This window comes from Chrysemys picta, chromosome 1, assembly GCF_011386835.1.
Source record: "Chrysemys picta bellii isolate R12L10 chromosome 1, ASM1138683v2, whole genome shotgun sequence".
Taxonomy (NCBI): Eukaryota; Metazoa; Chordata; order Testudines; family Emydidae; genus Chrysemys; species Chrysemys picta.
This window is the reverse complement of record NC_088791.1, coordinates 30,722,236-30,748,079: the sequence shown is the minus strand read 5'-3', so window position 1 is coordinate 30,748,079 and position 25,844 is coordinate 30,722,236. Positions and strand designations below refer to the sequence as shown.

Genomic DNA, 25,844 nt, shown 5'->3' with positions numbered 1-25,844 from the left:
CAAATCTCACAAAATTGGGAAAAAAGTATTTCCAGTGTAGGCAAAGCACGTACCTTTGTGGGATATAGAACATGTGCTGGGGAGGCGGTTTGTAGAGAACACCATCATAGACTGGCCACAGACCACTTAAAATTCTGAAAAGAGAACTCTTTCCACAACCATTGGGGCCAGTGATTAAAAGATGCATTCCTTCCTGTACCTAAAATAGTCATGAAAACGATAAAACAACCACCTTTCAAAATATATCACTTTTACTATGAAGCATATAATGACACAATCTAGCACACCCCACAATTAAACCACCTAAGCATTTAGTTTAAGTAAATACAAATTGTGAAACTGGCTACAACTCTTATTCAGTCTAGTGCTTGAAAAACTGTATTTGCATAGAATATGTGGATTCAAAAAGCAAAAGCAAAGGAATCAGAAGAAATCATATTTACTAGCTCCAAAGATACAATTTAGATGTTTTTTTTCCTAATTTAGGAAACAATCCAGATGGGTATGGTACTACTTACAAAAGGCTATTTTGTGGAGGGGCGTGAGTCATTAGCACTGAAACCTTTTTTAACATTTGGGGACTTTGTGTCTTAGGTAAAATCTGACTGCAGTTCATTTCAACATGTAGCAAAATTAGACCCTAGTCACATAGAGCTGGGAAAAACATGCCCACAAACCATATGTCACTATCTATGATGAATCTTGATTTCAGTATTCCTTGTTCTGCATCTACAAATCATATTTAGAGCCAAATACTCCCCTCAAGTACTTGCATGCACTGACTTCAATTTGAGGAGACTGTAAGGAGTTAAGGACACTCACTACCTTACAAACGTTAACATTTCTATAACTACACTAAATTCCATCACAATCTCATTAAACAGCATATGGTATTTTTTGTATGGGTGAATTAGGCACAAAGGGGTGAACCTCAAAATTCTATTTCTGCTTATATAGTGTCATTTTTATGCATTTCTTATATACATACATTATATATATATATACATACACACACGCCCCTTTGTTTATTCACCCTATACATCCCTATACTTCCCCCCACCCACCCAATAGCACTGTTTGTGAATTCTCTCTATAAATATACTAGGTAAAGTGTACAAACATACAAGTATCTCTGCCTGAATATCAGTCCAACATTTTATAGTGCTAAACGAAATACATGTAAAGTAGCTGGGAGTTTTGCCAAATTAAAGGCCCTATTCTGCCAGGTGCTGACTATTTCCTTAAAGGGGCTTTCTCTCTCTGTCTCTCGCACACACCCAGAATACAAATACAGAGGTAACATGAGCAATTAGATGCATAATGAGGTAGTGGACGTTCTCATGCAACTTTCCAATGCTTTCACCTATTTCTATATAATTACTGCACTAACATTCAATATTGTGACATATTTTGGAATCATTCAATAAATGAAATGCATTAACAATGTGATGCCAATAGGAATCGATTGCTATTTGCAATAAATCATTGAAAACAATGTGAGTTTTTACTGAGCAAAGATTGTAGGATTGGGCCTGCAGATTATACTGTCAGCTGTTAGTTACTATTGATCCTTGGAGTGGTCAAGTGAAGTTCCACAGACTCACTGTTCACTCTAATGTTGCGGACTTGGAAAATTTTTAAAGCATCCTAAAGGTGTTAAGCACCTCAGTCCCATAGAAATTCAATGGGAGTTGGATGCAGAACTCCCTTAAGCAATTTTGAAAATGCAGCTGTAGTTTTTAATCTGACAATGACACAAGTCAAACCATTCCTTCTCCTCTCTCTCCATTTTCTTTGAGCAGGATACACTGTACATATCTGCCTCTAGTGAGCCACTATGCCTACCTTTCTTGACTTCCCCTCTTCTCCAAGTATTTAACATAGGGTACATGAACTCTGTGTTGTTTTGTGTTAATGTGATGGCAACAATCAGAAGATTCTTGCATATCATCTTACTTTGAAGTTTAGTCTGGAAACCACCACATCTCCATTTGGGGTAATAATAGGAACATTTTCACAAACAATTCCATGATCAACATCAATAACTTTTCCTACAAATTGAAAAAAAAAGTTAGTGAAACATTCAGGGGGGCAGTGATATCTATTAGTCCAAGAACAGTGCTGAGAGCCACGAATTTCTGGAGTTTGTATGTCCCTTCATGCTTCAATCACCATGCTAGAGGACATGCGTCCATACTGATGACGGATTCTGCTTGATAACGATCCAAAGCAGTGTGGACTGACGCATGTTCATTTTCATCATCTGAGTCAGAGGCCACCAGCAGAAGGTTGATTTTCTTTTTTGGTGGTTCGGGTTCTGTAGTTTCCACGTCAGAGTGTTGCTCTTTTAAGGTTTCTGAAAGCATGTTCCACACCTCATCCATCTCAGATTTTGGAAGACACTTCAGATTCTTAAACTTTGGGTCGAGAGCTGTAGCTGTCTTTAGAAATCTCACATTGATACCTTCTTTGCATTTTGTCAAATCTGCAGTGAAAGTGTTCTTAAAATGAACAACATATGCTGGGTCATCATCCAAGACTGCTATACCATGAAATATATGGCAGAATGTGGGTAAAACAGAGCAGGGGGCATACAATTCTCCCCTAAGGAGTTCAGTCACCAATTTAATTAACACATTTTTTTTAAACGAGAATCATCAGTATAGAAGCATGTCCTCTGGAATGGTGGTAGAAGCATGAAGGGGCATGCGAATGTTTAGCGTATCTGGCACGTAAATATCTTGCAATGCCAACTACAAAAGTGCCATGTGAATGCCTGTTCTCACTTTCAGGTAACTTTGTAAATAAAAAGTGGGCAGCATTATCTCTTGCAAATGTAAACAAACTTGTTTCTCTTAGTGACTGGCTGAACACGAAGTAGGACTGAGTGGACTTGTAGGCTCTAAAGTTTTACATTGTTTTGTTTTTAAAATATTTGTAATAAAAATAATAATATAAAGTGAGCACCGTATACTTTGTATTCCGTGTTGTAATTGAAATCAATATATTTGAAAATGTAGAAAAACATCAAAAATATTTAATAAATTTCAATTGGTATTCTATTGTTTAAGAGTGCAATTAAAACTGTGCTTAATCACGATTAATTTTTTGAGTTAATCGCATGAGTTAACTGTGATTAATTGATAGCCCTACATATTTTGTCAAGTCTTAAACTAATCCAAATAAAGAAACAATTAAATACAGGATTGTTACAGGTGGATCTGGTAGCACTGCCTATAATTAAGGTTGCCTTACACTTTCCATTATAAGACCCTGTTTTCAGTTGCTTATAACTTTACCAATCTGTAACTATTTGGGCTGAAATTCTCCATGTTGGGCATTTTCCTCAGGCTGAATTTTGCAAAGTTTCAGCTAAAATATTTTGGTGGCTTCTGGGAATGAAATTAGGGTTGTTGTTCCCATCTTAAAATAGTTCTTACGACCACTTAGTTGAGAAGCTCTGTTGCTTCCAATCTGTGGCAGGAACTTGAAATTTGGCAGACAGGTCACCCTGATGTCAAGGGCGTGCCTTATGCCATCTCCATCAAAATTCATCCACATTTGGCCAACTTATAAGCCTCTGAAAAAAGTTTGAACATAAAGGCTTGTTAGAGTTTGGCAGCTACATTCTCTGAATATTCCATCTGTTGCCTGCCTCATTTGTCGGAGAAGTTGGAAAATGTGTAGTGAAGGAGGCAGGAGACCATCAGAAGAGAATATATAGTCTTATGGTTAGAGAATTAAAATGCTATCCTGGAGAACTAGATTCTACTTGATTGCCTCTGCCATGTGATGCTGGACAAGCCACTTGAACCAAAATCACCACCATTGGCCACTAACTGTGCGTTCCTTATTTTCTAGGTGCCTGACGTCAAACAGCTTGGACCAGATTTTCAGGAGTGGTCATGACTGCAACAGAAGTCAAAGCCGTACTTTGGACATATAAGGTGTTATAAAAATACTAAATAATCTGAAACCCCAAGGCGTCTCATGTTGGGCACCTATGACATATTCGTCCTTAATTTCTCTATGCCTCAGTTCCCCAGCTAGAATACAGGGATAATAATACCCTCAAACAGATGTTGTGAAGATCAATTCATTAACATTTGTAAAATATTCAGATATCATGGTGAGAGTTGCATAGGTAACATTAATTCTGGGATTGCCTAATATTTGAGTGCTTGACTTTGCGACCTTAAGGCTCTCTTAATGTAAGGGGGTTGGAGGTTGTTTGTTTTGTTTTTTAATGTAATGAGGCATATAAATTGATAGCACAGCTACAAAAGTTAAGTGATGATCCTTTTTTATAATTCTGAATGATAAGATAAGGAAAGACTAAGTAAAGTAATATATTATTGTTATTTGACTAAAGTATTTAAAAGGTTGTATGCAGTGTAGTTGTAGCCATGTTGATCCCAGGATATTAGAAAGATTAGGTTGGTGAGGTAATATCTTTTATTGGACCAACTTCTGTTGGTGAGAGAGACAAGCTGAAAAGCAGCTCTGTGTGGCTCAAAAGCTTGTCTCTCTGACCAGCACAAATTGTCTGTTTAAAAGGTTGTCGTTCTTTCTTAGCTTACATCAGTAAAGTTACGGGCTGTAGTAAATACAGAGGATAATATAACATTATTTGGTGGCACAAGTTGATACTGACGATTTAAGAGGAAATAAGTGGTGTGGGGCAATGTAATAAAGTTGCCTTAAAAGACATGGTTTTTCTTTTAACAATATGCACACTTGCATGTATGCACACATGAGTGTACACACATATGCACAGATACCCACCCACGCACCCCACCACTGTTATAAATTCCTATGCAGAGATTTCTGAAATTATCAAGGCTGAAAGAAAGGAAGAAAAATGTTATTACAGTGGAACTTCTGATGGGAGAGCCTCAGAAAATATGTTGCCTCTGCAACTGTAGTGGAAACAAAGTCTTGGTATGGACTGAAGAATGGGATGCTATACCGCATGGAAACATCAGCAGAGTTCTCATATTTGAACTGCATTCAGTCTTTAAAATAACTAGGCAGTCATGCTAAAGAACAATTGCCTGTGGGCCAAGTACATTAATTTACCACTATTTGGACTAAAATACACTTTTCTCTACTACATTACAAAATGTAGCTATTACAAAATGTTGTTTATTTTATTGGTAATCACACATTGTCATGTCCTACAAGGTCAAGAAATCAGTTAATGCTTACAGTTAATGTTTGTGCCGCCTCAGGGTGTTTATTATGACCCTGTTGAGAAATCTGTGCTGAAGGGCAATAATGTTGTAAGAGAAGGAAGAAAATATTTCACACATAGCAATTTAACTCCTTCGCCTCTGAATAGCTACTTTTTTCCTGTGGGGGGTGGAGAAGGGATTTGGTTTGTCAGCAGCAGCTGGGAAGCAGGAAATGGAAGGAGTCCAATGTGGGTAATCAGGAGAAGTAAATGGCAAAAGGCCATATGAGGGGATTGGGAAAGAAATTGGATGGGGGTGAGGGGTAGAGACAGAAGGTGAGTAATGTGGCACAGTGAGAATTCAGTCAGAGGGCACATACACAGACCTTAGAAGGAGGAGAAAGAGGGGAAATGACAGAACGTAGAGGGTAGGAGGAGCAAGGGGAAAGGCAGGCAGGAGGGTTGGAGCTGATCTGAAAAATTTTCAGTGGAAAATTGCGTCTTTTTGTTGAAAATATGAAAACTGAACACATTTTGATTTTCAGTGCCTGAAGTTTTTTAGGCCAAATCCTACTAAAAACATCAAAATTTTTCTCTTTTCAGATGAAAAATTTCAGGTTTCAGTTTTCTAATTAAAACTAAAAAAATGTAAAGGAAAGCAGATTCTTTCTGGGCGAAAAAAAGTCAAAAAAACCATTTTCTGTGGCGGTTTTGATGGAGAATTTCCAGCCAGCCCTTGTGAGAGTACATTGGGAAGGAATCTCAGGGTTGTCTGCTGGGAGGCATAGAAAACTGCAAAGAAGTAGGTTAGGAATATGTAATGGGAGGGGAGTTGATCTGTAGCAACTTTGAAATAGCAGCAAGGGTTGTGTAAAGAAAGACTTTGTTTATACCAGTAAAGTTGCATAGTAGGCTGAAGAGTTTATAAAGAAAAGTATCAAAATATGAATTACCCACCCTTGATTTCCAAGGGGCCATCAATGTGTAGTTCTGCTTTATCTTCATTCTTGCTATTGGTTTCAATCTCTTGAACAACAGCAGTTCTTTTGTAAATGCCCCTCTTCACTTCATCAAAGACTGAAAACATGTTGTACACTCGAGCTGTATAGCCTGCTAACTCAGTGACCTGAGAAACAACAAATGATCTGTTTAAATTACATAATCTGGAAACTGGAAATTAAATACTTTGTCCAGTCATTTATGGATAGCATTCCCAATCGTTTTGACTCAGTACTACTTAGATTTCATTCTGGATTAAGAATAAAAGGAAAATTTTCCTCACCAATTAATTTTATTTCTTTGAGATCTTCTCTGACAGTCCCCCCAGATGCACACGTACAGTTCCTATCTGCCAGCAGATGGCGACATTACGTTGAAGGACAGATCCTAAGCTGACGTAAATTGGTATAACTCCAATAAAGGCCTTGAGAATTTTTAGTGATGTCATCAACAGCAAATAAGGGGGCTGCTACCTCCCATCTGTCAGCTGAATCTCCTAAAGCAGTTCCTATAATAGCAATTTATTGGGCAAAATACACCACACAGAATTTTTAGACCTTGGAGCCCTAGCATAAAACTTGATGTTTGAAAAAGTCCTGGAAATTTGCAGAAGACAGTGCTAAGTTTGAAGGGAGGAGGCCTGGACTTGCATAGACGATATCAAAGAAAGAAAATTTAACACATAAGGAAAATTTTCCTCTCTTTGATTTTCTGTGCCACACCAGATGTTTGGCTACCGCCAAAAGCAATGCTGTGCCATACAGTAGGCACTGATTACACTGCTCTACAGCTAAAATGCTTCTGAAATAAATGTAGTCAAACTTTACTAATTCTGGGTCACTGAGAACGAAAATGATGCTTAAAATTGTTGTTTGGCTCTAGTTTTCAAGATATGCTATTGGGTCAGTATATACGACCCTTGACTTGGGAATGGTGGAGGATAAGTGAGTTATAAAGGGAAGGGATCTCAATTTAAACCAGAAATGACTAAAATACATCTTTGACTGGATCTATGAATAAATCTATGACTGGGTTTGGACAGTACTTGCTTTTTAGGCAAAACAATGAAGGATGCAATCTGAAGCTGGTATTGCGTCATACATGATATGAATTGCATCATGTTATTCCTAGAAGTCATGGATGATGCAATCATAACAAAGCTTACATCACTCTGCTGAACAAATTGCCCTATATCAGCTCTAGAAATCATACAGTGTCGTGCTCTCTTATTTGTCAGTGTTTGATTTTGCAAAGGGACACATTTCTGTTTAGCCAAAGTGCACAGATATGCCTCGTGTACGTGTGTGAACAGTGCAGATATCTTCTGCTATGTTTGTGGTGAAGTGACTTTTGCATCACAAAAGCGCAGTATAACCACTATGGTTAAGAAAGCCTATCACCTTTATTTTGGCTGCAAAATTGGAGATCAGGACAAGAGGTGGGCCCCACACATATGCTGCAACACTTGTGCAACAAATCTTCGCCAGTGGCTGAACAGGAAAAGGAAATCTATGCCTTTTGCAGTGCCAATGATTTGGAGAGAGCCAACAGATCGTACCAGCAATTGTTACTTCTGCATGGTGCCTCCAATTGAGAAAGGTGTGTCAAAGAAGAAAAAGTGGACTGTGCATTATCCAAACATTCCATCAGCTATACGCCCAGTACCCCACGGAGAAGGACTGCCGGTTCCTGATGCACTAGAATCATTCTCACTTGAGTCAGATGAGGAAGAGGATGAAACTTCTGGTCCTGAACCATCAATGTCACAGGACCCACATTTTCTCCCATCCTCCTCCTCTGAACCACACCTCATAACACAAGGTGAACTGAATGACCTTGTCAGGGATTTGGAACTACCCAAGAGTAAGGCAGAGCTGTTGGGCTCCAGACTACAGCAGTGGAATCTCCTGGCAGGTGGTGTTAAGGTTTCCATGTTCCGTAACTGTCAAAAGGATCTTGTCCCATTCTTCTTCATGGAAGGTGATCTTGTAGCCTGCAACAACATTGATGGTGTGATGGCAGCCCTCAACATCGTTCACGATCCAGATGAGTGGAGACCGTTCATTGATTCATCGAAGATGAGTCTTAAAGCTGTTTTACTGCATAATGGCTATGTTTTGCCATCAATTCCAGTTGGTCATGCAGTCCATATGAAGGAAACCTATGACAACATGGAACAACTTTTGAGGTGCATAAACTATGACCAACATCAGTGGCAGCTTTGTGGCGATTTGAAGGTTGTTGCTCTCTTGCTTGGTCTGCAGACTGGATACACAAAGTACTGCTGTTTTCTCTGCGAATGGGATAGTCATGCAAGAGATTCCCAATAAATCAACAAAGATTGGCCACTCCGACAGTCATTGGAGCCTGGGAGGAAAAGTGTTCAGCATCCACCACTTGTTGAATCAAGGAAGATTTTGTTACCACCTTTACACATCAAGCTGCGTCTGATGAAGTACTTTGTCAAGGACATTGACAAAACACAAGCAGCTTTCAAGTACCTCCGTGGAAAATTTCCAAGGTTAAGTGAAGCTAAGATAAAGGAAGGTGTCTTTGTTGGTCCTCAGATTCGTGAACTTCTTTGAGATGATGCATTTGACCATGCACTGCGTGGCAAGGAAAAGACGGCATGGAAAGCCTTCCAGTTAGTGGCAATACATTTTCTCGGAAACAACAAGGCAAACAACTACAGGTTGTTGGTGGAAAACCTCCTCAAGGCATACAAAAGCCTTGGTTGCAACATGTCACTAAAGATACATTTTTTGCACTCTCATCTAGATTTTTTTCCACCGAACTGCGGAGCAGTGAACGACGAGCACGGCGAGCAATTTCACCAGGACATTGCAACAATGGAGAAACGCTATCAGGGCAAATGGAGCCCATCAATGCTTGCAGACTATTGCTGGACAGTGACAAGAGATGCTCCATTTAATGAATACAAGAGACAAGCCAAGAAGCGCCGAGTAGACACTGAATAGGACTAAACTATGTACATAATAGTTTTTTGCCTTTTGTTTCATAATAAATTTTATTTATATAACCCTTTTGCTGATTTTTAAAGTGTTACATAAACAGGACAGGTGAAATATTATCATGTAAAGCAACCATAAACACATGAAAAGACCTAGGTTTACAATTTATGATTAAAACTCTACTATCTACACAATATGCATAGACATAAAATGTAAAAACTTAAATATCTTAGAAACAGTAGCCAATCAGTTGTTTTAATTGTCATATTTGAATTCAACACATCAAAATACATAATAAATAGCACATTTTATCTCTGAAGCAGACGACTTCTCAAAAATTGTAGACCAGTGTTATACCTCATGAAAGCTGCCTTCAGCGCTTTCACCAAATGATGAATCAGCTCATGCCTGAACATTACATTTGCTGAACACTACAGGTTAAACAGTGAAGGACATATACCCCAGGTGGCTGCCTTCCCTATCTCCTGTAGTTCTGTATACACCTTCCAGGACACAATGCATTTAACTTTCTAATGCCACACACTCTGAATGCTTCTGGGACTTCCTTGCTGGCACTGAAGCAACTTTCCCTGACTAGAAACTTCATTCTCTTGGAAGGAATGGATTTGGATGCTGCTCACTTTGTTTTTCTCTCTTTCTTCTGTGGCACTCATGCTGCTGTTGTGAGGCTCTGAACTGCTGAGCCTTTTTGCGAGATTCCTAACACCCATCATGGGTCAATGTGGAGAAAAGCCTGCCAGTGTACCATTCTATTTAATTGTGGCAATCTAGTCTGTTTAGGTCTTCTCCTATTGTGACAAATTCTCTCAAAAAACTCACTCCTCTTTTCCACTCTCCCTAGCATATTTAGGATCTGTTTGGCTAGTCTGCACTGTTGCATACTCTGACTATGGGAATAACAAATAGGATGGCTAAGAGGAGCATGGGGGGCTGCTTTCAATACCTGGTTTTCCTTGGCCATCTCTTTGCTCCAGGTCAGTTTATTTGAGTGAGAGATGGTGGCTGTTCAGTGTACCCACGGCAAAACATTTTTCAGCCTGTGGTGAAAGTGCAGAGGAATGAGTCCAACTGTTCTCCTCCGGATATGACAGACAGACTCGTACATTTGTCAGTGAAAACTACTCCAGGGTCATGGCGTACCCCAGATACTCCCCTCTCTACACACTGGTACCTGTAGTCAGGATTCCTGGGTAGGCTGAGGCCCCAGAGCAACTGAGACTCAAATGAGAGAGGTATCTAAAACTGCACAGAAGGCTCTCCAGCAGACCCTGGCAAAGGTCCCATGAATCCTCCTTTGGATAAAGATCTGCTTGTCTGCCTGGACCTTGGACCCCCTGCAATTGAGGGGGCCTCCGGGGAGCAGGGCTGACAGGGTCTTGGGGAAGGTAGTTCTCACCCTTACCTTGCCCTTTTTTATTTTTACCTTGTCATCCTCTAACTTGCAGGGGAGGAATCCTGTGGGGAGAAATCTATTTTGTGTGTGAAAGCCTGAAACGACTGCAGCAGTTAGCCAGATAGCCCCTCTTGAGGGCTAGCTCATTGCACGCCACACTGTTTATGCCTTTTATGGAGCCTCATATTGGTGCATAGTTGGAAATCCTCCTAGACCTTTGATGCCTGCTGAAGGACTTTCTCCTTTGTTCAGGCCTTTCTCCACAGCCATTGAAGATACTGATCCTCAGCCTGCTGGAGACAGAAACAAATGAGCTCTAGGACCTGGCAAGCCCCTTTTCTTGCAGGTGATGACCTCACCAAAAAGTCTCAATGTACTGTCTCCATCTGCTGGCAGAGAGGAATTACACCCAAGCAGCTGCAGTAGTATAGAAGACTGAAGGGAAAAGTATTATTCCTAATATAACTGTATGATTACCAGATTCAGAAAACACAAATTCTGATGTCGAAAGCTAGAAGAGAGGCAAGAATAGCAGGACAATGAGTATAAGGGTGCATCTAAACAGCATGCTTCCTTCTGCGGCATGCAGAGCACATACTGCGTAGCCCCCACCCCCAACACGGGTATAAATAGCACCGTAGACAGACAGGCACAACTTAGGCAAGTAAAGTAAAAGGTGTGGGTATGTATCTAAGTACAAACCCGACACCGCTCCAATTTGCCCAAGCCATGCCTCCTCATCTACATAGCTAATTCTAGCAGTATAGTGTTGCGCTGCCTTCCCACTGCCGGAGCCTTTTCCTATCGCAGGAAAAGATGCAACCAGGGGGGAGGCAGAGGGGAAAGGTTTTGCCAGTTCCTCATTGTTGGAGTCCTTCCCTGCTGTAGGAAAAGACTGCAGTAGGGGGAAAGGCTCTGACAGAGGGGAGCTGCTAGAACCTTTCCCAGCTGCCTCCCGCACTGCTGGAGCCTTTCACTGACACATGTAGCAGCACACCACAGTGTGAATGCAGGGTGCTTTTCAATGTAGCATGTAGCACACGTACCTTACACGCCACTGAAAGTGGTGTGTCGTTTAGACATAGCCTTAAAAAACAAATAAATTAGCTAGTTGTAGTAAAGCATTTAGAGATAGCCAGTTCCAAACCTGGTGTTAGAAGACGTCTCTGGTGTAAGGAACTGTAACTCTAGACAAGTCCCATAATTGTACAAAATTCAAGAACAGCTATTTATTATGAATTATAAGGTCCTGCTCTCAGTCATGGCTTTATAAGAGTATAGGAGTTTATAAGGAGAACTTTACAAAACCCATGGTAATTATCAAATGTTTCAACTCCATGAGTAAGCCTAGACTGTCTTGCATTGGCAGGTTTTTGTCTCTAACACTTGTGAAAAGAGTTGTACTGACAGTATTTAAGACTGAAGATCTCCTGTTACCAGTAGAGCAGGTACAACATGGACAGCAGCAGGACAGCCTTTCCACATTGTCTCACCAGTGTGCCCTCCATACTGACCTGCAATGACCACTTCTAAATATGACAATGTAGTTCAGTCTCCAAGCCTATTCAAGGTCTGATCCAACTCCCACTGGGAGACTTTCCAGTGAATTCAGTGGGAGTTGAATCAAGCCCTCAATCCTTGGCCTTTGCTAAGCCTGCAAACCAGCATTCCAAATAGTGTTCACTGTTACAGTGATTTTTGTGATACTGAATGCTGTACCCTATGAACAAACCTTAGAGCATCATCTCAACTCACACGCTGCAGGAAAGGTAGCAGGTGGTAACAGTTTCAAAAGCATGAGCCTGTAGACTTACCCATCAAAACACTGAAAATTTGGATTTACACTGGTGGCCTACAGACAAAAAAATAAAATCGCAAAGAGCCAAACATTGCCCATCTTACTAACGAGGTCAGTTCCAGTGACTGCTACAGGGCTGCTCATGTAAAAAAAGGGAGTGGGATTCGTACTTTATTACCATAAAATATTAAAGTTCACGGGAAGCATATTACCATTCTATGGAAATTGCCTAAAAGTAACTTAGAATAAAATATGAAGGTGTGGTATCCCAATACTACTTTGGCAAAATGTTATGTATAAAATTAAGATGGAAGCTTTCATTTCACACTCTCTGAATTAAAGTGTAATTGTGTTACAAGTCAAATCAGTTTGCTGTCTTTCACCTATTATTTAGTGGATATTTTTTCTGCGTCATAAAGCAGCCACGTTTGCAAGGCGCCATGTAAATGTATAGCATTATATAAATGATTTTAACACTGAATGCTAATAGTAACACCTTCACATAATTGGTAACCAGGCCAGGCAGTCTCTCTACATTGTAGGCCAAGTATTGAAACAGATGAATCAAAAATCACAGTCTATTAGAAGAACTGCTTGAGAAGTCTGCACGGTATCTGGCTCTAGTCTAGAAAATGCTGTCATGGTTTATGCTCACGGGCCACAAATTATCCCCACATTAAAATACTATCTGTACTTAAGTTACTAAGGGCTAACTTCTGCAGTCTTCACTCAAGAGAAACTCCCATTGATTTAAGGACTGCAGAATCTGCCCCAATATGATTACAAAAGAAATTTAAAAAAAATCTTACGTTTGCAAATTCTGTTTTATTTTCATTTATTTCTCTTTTCAGTTGTATACTACAAATGACACCCAATACCTCTTTGTAAGAAGACATAATCCTTTCAATGGCATCTGCTCCAGAGGCCAACAGATTTCGTGAAGTAGTAAAGGCTTCTGTTCGCTCACTAACCATTGCTTGTTTATGGCCATCTTCTAACTCTAAAAGCAAAAAATGTTCTTCTGTTCAAATATTCTTCTGAAAAATATCTCTACAAATTAAATTATGGTTAAAATGTGAGCCATTATTAAAACAGATATTAAGTTAAGAATACTAACTCTATGAAGACAACTTTCTTAAAGGAATCAGAAAGGCAAACAACTGGAATAAAACTTCTAGTAACAAAGAAAAAATGGGAGTATGAGAAATCCTTCTTCTTTCACAAATCATCCTTTTTTCTTTTTAACACCCATCAACCTCTTTTTCTTTTTAATATACTATTACTCAGTCTGAGTTTTACCACAACCGTAGTGAATCAAACAGAATTTCAGTTTCATTGTTTTGTTTTTACTAGTACTGCTATTACTCATTTTCAACCTTACTTAATTCTTCACTCCACTTAAAAAGGAACATTCATACTGATGCACATTTGGCAAAATTAGAATATTTTATAAGAATGCAATTAACTGACAGTAAGTTTCTATATTCCTCTTGGTAGTATTAGAGGGATCTGTGTCAGAGTCTTCTTTCTCACAACCCAGTTTCTCTGTCTGTTTGATTCCATAATCCTTTGTTATAACATTGTAGCCTGTTAGCATGAAAATTCTTCCAAATCAAATAAGAGCAAGAAGTGATGTGTGGTGAGAAAATATCCTTAACAACTGACAAAGGCAAAAATGGCAGCCGAAACTAGAGAGGGCATGGGAAAAAGAAACACTTATGTTTCAAGTATAATATCTTCACATGAAGTGTTTGTTTTTCCCAGAGTAAAATTCATTAAGTATTTCATGCCTGGAGTCCAATTCTGCTACTGTGATATCTCTTGCCGTCATCACACCCACAGAAACTGCTATACAGCATGGAGCCATCCTGTAATTTCCTCCTCCACAAAATCATCAAGATAATAATGTGGCTGAATTTTTTAAGAATGAATAATGTATAATTCTTAACATTTGCAACTAAGCAAATTAAGATGACAATATATGGTCAACCAAATGTGAAATGTTAGGTTGCAAGAGGGGTTTTGGGAAGATATACTTAACCAGTCTATAACATTATGCAGACTAGTTAACGGTGTTGCAGATTGGAACTTCTGTCTTTCTCTGAAGTATGGGTACTGCCAGACACTAAGCTAGCCAGACTAGTAGGCTGATCCAGTATGACAACTCCTACACCAGGAATTATTATTAATATCTTCTATTAGGCTGGCTCAGTGCTTTTAGTCAAGAAAATCTGTGAGCAGTTTCCTACAGGTGTAACGTGATGGTCATTTTATGTGCTGTTCTATGGCAGGTAATGCTAAAGCAACGTAAGCGAAATTTTCTTACGCAGCGAGTGGTTCTCTCACCTCCATGACAAGGTCAGACTCTGCAGTGTTTGAAAACATAAATCCCGTACCAAATCTTGTTGTACCTGTCTGTATCTTCTTTTTGCTTTTGAAGCTCCTGATACCCAAACGCTAGTTTGTTTTAATGTATCAAGCCACCAAAAAAAAAAAAAAACTGGATAAATACATCTTTGGCATAACTCCACTTACATCAATGAAGATACACAAGAGATAAGTGTAAACATTTTGGGCCAAAAATATTATATAGAAAGTTACTGTCATACACATAAGACCCCAATTTGGCCTCCCTTTGTCTCAAAATTCAATTTCTGAATTATTTAAGAAAACAGTGGCTGTTCAGATTTTTTTATTTAAATTATTCCAAGTCAGTACTGCGTCACCCAGCACACTGGGATATACACATCTGGTACACAATGAGAGTCATGCCTTTCTAAAAAAGGACAGAACCTTCCTCAGTCAGGGTGTGATCCTAAAACCCTCGCTCATATAGATAGTCATGTAAGTTGTCACATTTACTCCAATGGGAGGACTCGTGTGAATAAGGCTCTGTAGAGAATCCAGTCCTCAGTAGTGATGCCAATTCAGTAGTACAAAACTAAAAAAAATAAATTATAACTCTTCCTTGGCAGATAACCAAGTTTTACTGATCTAGACAGCATTTTAGATGTCACTGTGGATTTAAAATTGGGTAAATCTGAGGAACTTTAAACTGCTCCAGAACACAATTCTCCATTATTGCATGACTGAAATCAAACCACCAGACCTGCCCAAAATAACTTTTCTTGATCATTTTCTCCAATGTTTTTCACACATAGGCTTTTCCTTATGTGTTAGAGGAAGTGCCATATTACAACAGACTGGGCCAGTGGTCTCTCTTTAGTCTAGTATCTAACCTCTGTCAGTAGTTTAACTTGTTCCCCACTTATAAAACTTCTTAATCCCATTTGTTTTATGGAAAAACCCATTCTATTGTGCCTAATGAAATTAAAGTCTCATTGTCATTAATGTTTAATTTCCAGGGAACTAACTACATTCAGGATATTTTGCTCTACTTGTGTTTTTTGTATGATTCCTTTTGCATACTAGCGTACTATAAAACGACTTACAAAACTCATATACTGTAGCAGCAAACGAATATCAGAAAAGGTAGCACTAGCTGTGGTGTGTGTGTGTTTTAAATACACACAAATACCTAATTTTTTTTTGGCAACAGTGAAAAGGCTATTGCTGTACTGATGCAATCCCTCCTGTCTGAAGACCATCTATGTGAACAGTTTCAGATTGATTTCAGGCATAGTCATAAGTTCTAAACACTAGCTATTCGGTTCCAAACACTTCCTGGATTCTAATGGGTTTATTCATCAATGACAGTTCTAGTTCCCATTCCTCAGATCTTAACCAACTTCATTTGCCTTCCACACTTGATCTGATTGGATACAGTACTATTTCACCAACTAATTCGCCTTCAGCAGTGAGCTGCGCTTGTTGAATTTTTAGCATACCTGGTTTACTTCTTACCACTTGATGGGGTCAATTGGTCACCATTAATAATGCATTTCTGATCTTGTCCCTGTTCTTGTAGAATGCCTCAGGGCTCTGTAATAAGTTCTACACTTTAACATTTTGCATGTTCCTCCTGGCAAATACTCTTCAGTATTACACCTCTACCCCGATATAACGTGACCCAATATATCACGAATTCGGATATAACGCGGTAAAGCAGTGCTCTGGGGGGGGGGGGCTGTGCATTCCGGCAGATCAAAGCAAATTTGATATAACGCAGTTTCACCTATAACGTGGTAAGATTTTTTGGCTCCCAAGGACAGCGTCATATCGGGGTAGAGGTGTATGTGACAGGCCTACCACTGACATGGAGAAGACAGATTTATTTTTCTGACTTCTGCTCCGTCCACATTTTAAACATATTTGTCAGAGGTCCATTCCTGGATGTCAGAGAATGTTACTTACTGTAGAGTTGATATGGGTGAAATACTGCTCCTTTCCTCTCTCTATAGAGGCTCTTTCTCTTTGAAGGACCCCTAACCTGTTTATGATTCATGGGTGAAGGGCTAAGGAGGAGACATTTACATTCTGTGGTTAAATAATCTCTTTATCAGTTAAGGGATTTTGCTGAGCTGCATTTATTTCCATTTTAGCAGAAAGTACATTAAATTGGTTAACCTCATTTCTGTTACCAAAGTACTAAAACATTGTTATCCTTCACTGGTTGTTCTGTATAATATGGACCTGTATAAACTCCTTTGTTTAGAATATGATTGCCAAATTCCTTATCAAATTCAGACAATATGCACAGATTTCACCTACTCTGAAAACAATCCATTGGTACTTGGTTAAATGTACTTGATTTAAAATTGATCTTTTCATTTACAAAGCATTACAGAATCTTTGCATGGTGAATCTTATTGATTTTTTAAGGCTTCTTATGATTCCAGTCATGTATATGGAAATTTGTTGAGCCAACGTCAAAGTCAGTTTTTCACTATCCATTTATTTAGTTTAGGTATTGCTAGGATACTTATCATCATAATTTCTAAGCTCTAATATGCAGTATCTAAAAATGTTAAACAGGAATTTTTAAATCATTGTATTCTTTTTTTGTGGATTTCTCTTCTACTGAAGTTAGTATACAATCACAAAGTACAAAGACTTGCACATGTTTCAAGTACATAAAAAGGCTGTTACAAGGAGGAGGGAGAAGAATTGTTCTTCTTAACCTCTGAAGATAGGATAAGAAGCAATGGGCTTAAACTGCAACAAGGTAGGTTTAGGTTGGACATTAGGAAAAACTTCCTGTAAGAGTGGTTAAGCACTGGAATAAATTGTCTAGAGAGACTGTAGAATCTCCATCATTGGAGATTTTTAAGACCAGATTAGACAAATACCTGTCAGGAATGGACTAGATAATACTTCGTCCTGCGATGAGTGCATGGGACTGGATCTCTCGAGGTCCCTTCCAGTCCTATGATTCTATGTAAACTACAAAATGAACAAGCAAACAATTTGTTTTTGCTTGTTACTACTTCTTAATCTAACACATTCCCCTTGCCTCCTGCTCTGCCAAGTTGTATTTTTTCCCTGACTTAAAAAAAAAACCAAAAAAACCCCATTTCAAACAACATTAAAATCAGGGCCTCACTTCGCTCTCATTGCTGGAAGATCTGGACATGATCTTCAGAAGACCTGAATAGTGCTGCCATACAAGCCTATAACCTGAGCTTCACTTCTCTTTCTGTACTCTATTTGAGGTGAGAGGAGATGCTGATTCTTACACAGGTCAACACAAAACAGAATAAATAAATATTAATTAATCAATGTTTGTGAAGCATTCCGATACTAAGGTGATGAGCAAACGCCACAGAAAACCCACTAGATAGGTAGGTAGATAGATGGATAGTATTTAGTAATATAGCAGCTAACATTCTGAGAATTGACACATCTTCCCAACCCTGGTTGGGCCATGAGGGCTACAGCTAACATTACAACTTGATGAGACCTCACAGCTTAGGGCCTCCTTTGAAGAGAGGAAAGCGAGCACCTGACATTCTTGATATTGCAAAAATAAAAAACAAGATTTTATTTTAAAGTTTGTGAGACCATCTTCATACATCAAAAAGGGCAGTAAATGGTTCAAGTGATATTTAAAAACTGCTTAACCATCTTGGCATCTTATTTGAAAAACCTATCCTTTGATTCAGAATGTGTTTATCACGCTTAAGTTCAAAGATGCGGTTTCTGTCACTGATATTTCTTCAAATGGTTTGTTTGTAAAGTTTTACACATGCCAGGAGCTGCCCAAGGATGAGGTGTGTATGGTGTTTGAATATTATAGCACTACCGCTATAAATGGTATTAAAATGAAATGTAGTCTTCTTACATGACTACTCTTCTACACTAATATTTTTAAAGAAACATTTGAAATTAAATAAAAGTCTTTATTACCGCCATCTGCAAATCCTGTTGCTGTGATGATAGGTACAGCCACCATAATCAAACCACAGCTACTCCAGACATACTTCATCAGGAACTGCTCTATCATGATGTACCATAAACGTTTGGACAATATGAGGTTCATTTGGTCTGCCAAAGCCTTGTAACTCTTCTGTAGTTGTTTCATTTCCACCTATAGTTAAAAAAATGTAAGTATTTACACAGTATAGTAAGTATTAATATACATATGAGTACAATACACACACGTACATATAATATAATCAAATGACCAGTGTTGGGATTTGAATTCTTCACTATATCTTGCAATCAGTACAGCAAGCTATGTGGTACCTGTTTAGACAAAGGGCCACATTCTCAGTATAAATCAGCATAGCCCATGGAACTCATTGGGCTGGATTCTGATTTACACCAATGCCCCTTTACCCCACTCTGGCAGTTTTATACCCACTTCACAGTGCCAGAGCAAAATGCAAGCAAGTGATAAAAGCTGTTCCTTACCATCGAAGTAAAACTAGTTCCACATGTTTAATGAAGAGGATTTTAAGAACTATACACCTGTAAGTTGAAACTGCACCTCCATGAACTAGGCAACATTTGGGGACTCAAGCCTACAAAATTCCAATGTATTCCAATGAGAGTTTTGCCTGAGTAAATCTGCAGAACTCATACCCTGAATTGGTATTTCATGTCTTTCAGCAATGTGCCAAGAGGAAATGATAATGTACATCAAGGAAATGAGTCAAGAATAGTGACAAATCAGTATGACATAATGCAGTCAATTTGAGCCCACACAAAAGTTGGAATAGGAAAAAAAGTATTGAATTACTGTTTAATTTAGCTGCAGTTAATGCAATGCTGCAGACAATTTTTGGTGCTCATTGCTACTATAAAAATAAAATGTTTATGTTGTCTTATTAATACTTTTGACTGAAAGGGTAGTGTGAAATTTTACTATTTTCTTTTTCACATTATGGGAAACTTTTTTAAAAGCCATTTTAAACACATTACAGTCAAAACTCACAATATAATTTTGAAAATGTCTTCAATATGCTGATTTTTAAATTATCTGTTACTTTTATGTAACTGGTAACCTAAATACTGTACTGTATTTCAGCAACTTTAGGACTATAGTGACTACAATTTTTCTTAGCTATCTACACAAGACAATGTCAAAGATCGTGTTGCCATCTAAACTACAGCAAAGTTTTCTTCTGGATTACTGTGTGCTACTGATTTTTGCATTTAGAGAAAAAGTATTTCTGTATCATTAAATATTCTTAGTTAATAAAATAGGGGAGAAATAAGAGCCTGGAAAGGTTAAAGGGGCACCTTTTGGAAATGAGACAGAAGAGGGAAATTAAAATTTATTAGAGAAATGTGATGCTGCTCAGAATACTTTGAGAAAAATAAAATGGGGAATACTCTATACTTCTGTCTCACTCCATACAATGTGAGAGAGTATATATCGTACACAGGTTTAGGAATCAGAGGAATTCATATCCCTCATGGGGGAGAGGGTGAGGGCACATGACCAGCATTATTACAGTAGATCAACATCTAGTAGTACAGCAACAGTTCTGAACCATCTCAGATTTTAGTCCTTGCCTTTATTTCCATTTTACCTTGTGTCCTCTGTAGAAGGCGATTTCTTCCACATTGGCTATAATCCGCGAATGGACGAATCGCAGATAACCCTTTCTATGAGCTTCCTCTGCGACCAGCTTGCCAAATTTGGGCGAGCACGCTTTCAGTACTCTCGCCGTGGCATACACCACTAGGCCTGCCAGCAGCGTAGGCCCGATGGGGCTTGCTCCCCTGGACCTGGCAGTCTGGATAAGACTGTAGGATGTCAGCACCACATCTAGGATGGGCTTGGTCAGGTTGGAGTACAGGTGTGCCACCGACTGGGAGAACATCATGATGTCCTCCGTCAGGGACTGGTCGGGGTTCGCTAGCCTCCCATCCATATTGATCACCTTGTAGTAAGTTTGATTGGCAAAGTAGGTCTCATAGGCATGATCCACCAGGCGGGTACGGAAGGCTAGGGCCAGCTTGCACTCCAGGTACCGTATGGCGCTGTTCACAAAAGTGGCAGGGATTGCAATCATGAGCCACTTGATTAATTTGATGGCAAAGCTCCTGGGCTTCTTCTCCACGATGCTCTTGACGATCTTCCCATCCAGCCCGGCCACGTAGATGGAGAGGAAGGTCCGGGAGACCAGAGCCACCGAGTGGAGGCAAAGCCAGCCCGATTCGGCGCTCACCAGCTTCGGGAAGAGGATCTTACGAAGTTCCAGCAGCTGCCTGAAAAAATCCGCATTCACTGCCGGGGAGGCTCTGCCCCGGATCCGGCTGCAATGCAGCGGCTCCTCGCCCCCTCCAGCCCGGCAGGCAGCCTGCAAGCCCTTTTCGCAGGCTGTCTGCTGCAGGCGCTTGCGGAGGACGGGATAGAGGATTTTCAGCCCATATGCCGCAGCCACCAGGCACGCAGCCCTCTTGGCCGCGCTGGATCTGGTCCACTTCCCTCGCCCGGCTGCGGCACGCAGCAGCTGGGTCATGTCGCACAGCCGCAGGGACCGCCGCGGAGCAGGGATGCTCTGGCGCTGGGTCATGCCCAAGAGGAAGACCGCCTAGGAGGGATGTTCATGGAGCCCGGGCATGCCCCATGGCTCCTTCCTCGCCGCCCTTGTTGTGACAGAGGCGGACGGACGCCGGCTTCCACCAGGGGATGGTTCCTTCAATGCACCGAGGGCTGCCGCACGCTGTGATCCGCCGCCGCCAACTCCGCCCCCGCCGGCCGCTCATTGGCTGCGAGGAGCTGGGGAACCCGCTGATCCCTCTGGACCTTCACCAGCCCCGCGCGGCGCACTCTGAATCGTGCGCCAGGAACGGGGCCGGTCGGTGCTGGCAGCACCCGATTCAAGCAGCCGGGAGGCTGCTCAACTAGGGCTACGCATTGGCCTTTGCAGGGGCCATCAGTGCGTCGCTAGACACTGCGAGGACCACGCAGGAGCAGCATCAGAGGGGGAAGGGAAAGAGCAGGGCTGCTGATTTTGCAAGTGTATCACTTCTAGATTTACCTACAGAGAGAGGAACAAAAGGGGAACTGAAGGGGGGGAGGGAAGGAAAGGTGCTTGGGAGCTGCCTAAACTCTTGAGTGGGGAGAAGAGAAAAAAAATCAGGCATAACTCCACTGAATTACCCCCTCTGTAAATAGTGTTGCCAACCCTCCAGGATTGGCCTGGAGTCTCCAGGAATTAAAAGATTAATCTTTAATTAAAGATTATGTCTGGTGATTAAATCTCCAGGTATACATCCAGCCAAAATTGGCAACCCCAACTGTAAATGAAATCAGAATCTGGCTCTAGATGAGAGCTCTAGGCATGGCCCTAGCATTGCAACTAATTCAGAATGAAATCAGATGGGGGAGAAGACAGAGAGGAAGAATAGGCCCCATGTGAGGGAACTTAATTAGCTGGAGGTTTGAATTCTAATTCTAGGTAGGCAGTTGGGACAGCGTGAAGGATCAGATGGTTCCCTCTGGGAATATTTTGAAAAATACATGTAAACTGGAAATATTCCTCCTCTCTCCCTGCCCCCGCCCCCATTTATCCTGTTGCTACACTACTACATACAATTTATTGTATTGTCAATCATGGGACTCTATCCCCGAAAGAGATTTGAATTCCTGTTACCTGAATCATCATTAGCACCTATAACATATCATAAATCCACAAAAAATAATGACAATACAAACATGTTTCTAGCTATTTTTCATTTCCCTTATTCCCCCGATCCCCATTATCACATTATTTCAAGGTATATTGCTTAGTAAGAGTATAGTATTTAGGACTCAGAAGGAGAAAATAAAATGTAAAAAAGAGTAGTTGAGCATATTTCACATTTTAAAAGTTAAGTAATGGAGCCACTATAGCTATAAATGGAATAGTTCTTCCCCCATTTGGTGGCGGAGGGTAAATCAGAGTTTTGAAAATACATTATTAGAAATAACCATAAGACTAACATAACTAATGATCACAAACTTCCATAAGAAATATTCATTAACATAAGGCCACTGAAAGGTGCATGACTCAACTATTCTATAAAACAGCTTATGCAGAGTAAAACTAGCTCATATTACTGCTAAAAACAGACTTTTTATGTAACAACATTTAGGAAGCATTTTACTCTGGATGTTTCAGAAATAGTAAACACTACCTTATCTTTGTGAAAGTTAGAATTGGAAAAAAAAAATCTAATCAGGCACCAATCACCGTAGTGTGAGAGCCCCCTAAACAAACCCAAAACAAGACAAGGTTCAACAAATCAGCTATTTTTCTGCCTCCTTCCCTAACAGGGTTGCAAGAAATCTGTACCCATTGTTGATTGGAAGAGTTGTGTAGACAGATGGAAATGTAAAAACAATGGAGTTAGAATATTTGTAATTCTATATATTGTCAAGGGTGCCTAGTGGCTTGGATGGGTGTCTATCTTTTTACTGTGCAAATCAAAATAAATAAAATTAATTAGATCTTAGAAAGCAGTTTTGTTGATATATGAGATAGCTGTACTCTGGTCTAACTCTTTCACTGCTGCACTTAAAATAATAACTAGTGCAATAGGGTGTCAGTAAAATAACCAGAAAACATACAACTGAAAGATACACAGGAACTAGACATGTTGAGTAAGAAAGTGCCTAGTTCAGACACTCGCCGTTTTTTTAAATCACAATTTCCATTTGACGATTGCATATTTGTGCACTAGGCATAACATTATCTTAAAGTTGGTTTGCCAAACCACAGTTACTTGCAATGTGCCCCCAGCATTTTTTTTTAAATAGGGAAAAAGTTCATAGATTCCTATTTCACTTCTGCATATCTGCTGACTTCTGGCTGTACCAGAGTCTGAAAAACTGAAGCTTTCAGTCATGCGGGGCCTGTGAGAACATAAATGAAACAAAAATCTCCTGACCATACAGTACTGTAATGAATAAGAGCAATGCATTTTCTCTCTCTTTTTTTTTTTTAAGAACATGGGAAACGCCTGAACTGTCAGTTGAATTACCCACTTCCTTCTATTCTTGCTGCCCTGAGATTTTTGCAGTCACTCTCTATAACCTATCAACAAATTACATCTTTTGTGGAATGTAGCCTTAGTTGTTAGAATTTTTGGAGTGGTTGTGACTAGTGTTTTTATCACTTCATAATAAAACTACTCAGGCAACACTGATGAAACAGTTACCAAAGCTGTAGTAACATCTAGATCAGGGGTCTCAAACACGCGACTGGCCTGTGGAGTTATTTCCTGCGGATGCCAAGCTCCCCTCCCCCGCCGCTCTCCCTCCCCCCCAGTCTACCTCCAGGTGCTTAGCGCTTTCCAGGAGGGAGGGGGGAGGAGCGGAGAGCCACGCATTCAGGGGAGGAGGCGGAGAAGAGGCGGGGCAGGGGCGGGGATTTGGGGAAGGGGATGGAATAGGGTTGGGAAGAGGCGGGGCTTCATGGAAGAGGTGGAGTGGTGGGTGGTGGTGGTGGGGCTTTTGTACCTTTATATGAAAAGGTGTCAGTGATGTGGCCCTCGGGCCAATGTACTAGTCCTCATGTGGCCCTCGTGGTGATTTGAGTTTGAGATCCCCGATCTAGATTATTTTTAAGCTATAGGGTCTACCCAATTTCTAACAACTGATTTTATTTAAAAAACACAAAAAAGAAAGTCCATTCAAATAAATTAGAGTAATTGACACTGGAAAGGGGGCACTGTTGTAATTTCTGTCATGCATACATGGAGATCCAGAGATATGCTTATGTTTTTTTGTTTTTAAAGTAATTTGGCTGCTTTTTTATTGATAAAACTGGTTTCAATCAAATACATTAAAAGTCACCTGTATGCACTTCTGAATGGAAGAACAATCCCAGAGAAGGAAAAATAAGGAGGATAGGAATGACTTCTAAAGGCCAAGATGCAAGCAGAACAAAGTATACTGCAACCATCATGTTGCTCCCTAGAGATCTAATAGATTCTCCTTTTTCCAAACAGTAAAGTTGTGATGAAGGAAGGAATAGAATCATTGCATATGGAAATGGGTTGTATTCAGATAACATTACATGCTTTGGAACATAAATAGAGGTGATTAATATTAGGTTAGATAAGTTCTATGGACATATGAACATTTAGGAACTAGAATGGAGAGTGCATGAGGATGCCAACTGGCTCCTGCACCACTATAGTGTCCTGCACTACTTGTGGACATTATGCAATACTAGGGCTGGAATATAGGCGACAAGAGAATCATTTAATGATATCATCCAGCCGTCACAACTTTTTACAATTCTTTTATATCTTTTGAATAATAATATAAAATGCAAAATTTGAGGCAAAAGCCCACTTACCTGATCTCCTCTAGGCTGGTTCCATGGGATCTTGTGGAGGTTGTAACAGACATGGGGGTGGTGGAGTGTCATTGTACAGTAGGAGCTGGCTGGTGTGATATTGGAGGATTTGAAATTAAAGTCAAAGGTAAATTTAAAATAGATAAATACTGTATGTCCCATAGTCTTGCTATTTTGTGCTTTCAACATTTAAAATACATTTAATTCATATATGTATATATTTTTACACACACACACAAACTGATTTCAATGGGAGTTGAGTGGCTTAGCTTCTTACACAATTGGTCCTTTAACATCTACTTTAACTAGAGATTTTTCTTCTGTATTTCTACAATATGCTGATTAGTTGATTATATTTCTTCATTTTGGATGAATTCTTAGTATTTCTGTTGCCCTTCTGTAAACTAGGTACTGTGCTGTTAGGTTGTGCAAATATTTTCTTCTTCTATTTGCATTAAGAACCACCTAATTTAATATTAGACTTCAATTTTAAATGATTTCTAAGATATGCAGTATATGAGTGCATATCATAGCGTCCCTAGTATTTTGTGACCATGCTTTTTTTTTATTTCACGCCACACGGTTATATATTATTGTAGGAAAGATCAGCTTTGATCTGAGCCAAATGAAATAGTGCTTGATCATGCAAATCCTTATTCACATGAATACTTCTACTCATGGGAGTAGTTCCATTTAATTTAGTGTGACAACTCACGTAAGTAGGGACTACTCTTGTAAGCAAAAGTTTGCAGGATCAGGCCTAATTCCAGTCCCCAAGGCCAATGTC

The 25,844-nt window shown here is 39.8% G+C and overlaps 1 protein-coding gene across 2 annotated transcripts in view; it reads right to left on the bottom strand.

Moving 5' to 3' along the window:
- The window catches only part of ABCD2 (ATP binding cassette subfamily D member 2), a 64,755-nt gene extending 41,550 nt beyond the window's left edge, over positions 1-23,205 (bottom strand). Inside the window, exons 1-6 of one of the 2 annotated variants that reach the window (XM_005286829.5) lie at positions 20,294-23,205; positions 18,663-18,843; positions 13,235-13,356; positions 6,131-6,299; positions 1,957-2,051; positions 54-199 (exon numbers count right to left, since the gene is read on the bottom strand). In XM_005286829.5, the coding sequence (XP_005286886.1) occupies positions 54-199; positions 1,957-2,051; positions 6,131-6,299; positions 13,235-13,356; positions 18,663-18,843; positions 20,294-21,283 (1,703 nt within the window). In that variant the 5' untranslated portion in view covers positions 21,284-23,205. The remainder of the gene's footprint in view (positions 1-53; positions 200-1,956; positions 2,052-6,130; positions 6,300-13,234; positions 13,357-18,662; positions 18,844-20,293) is intronic. The other variant, XM_065554266.1, reaches the window with a different exon arrangement.
- Positions 23,206-25,844: the final 2,639 nt, after the last annotated feature.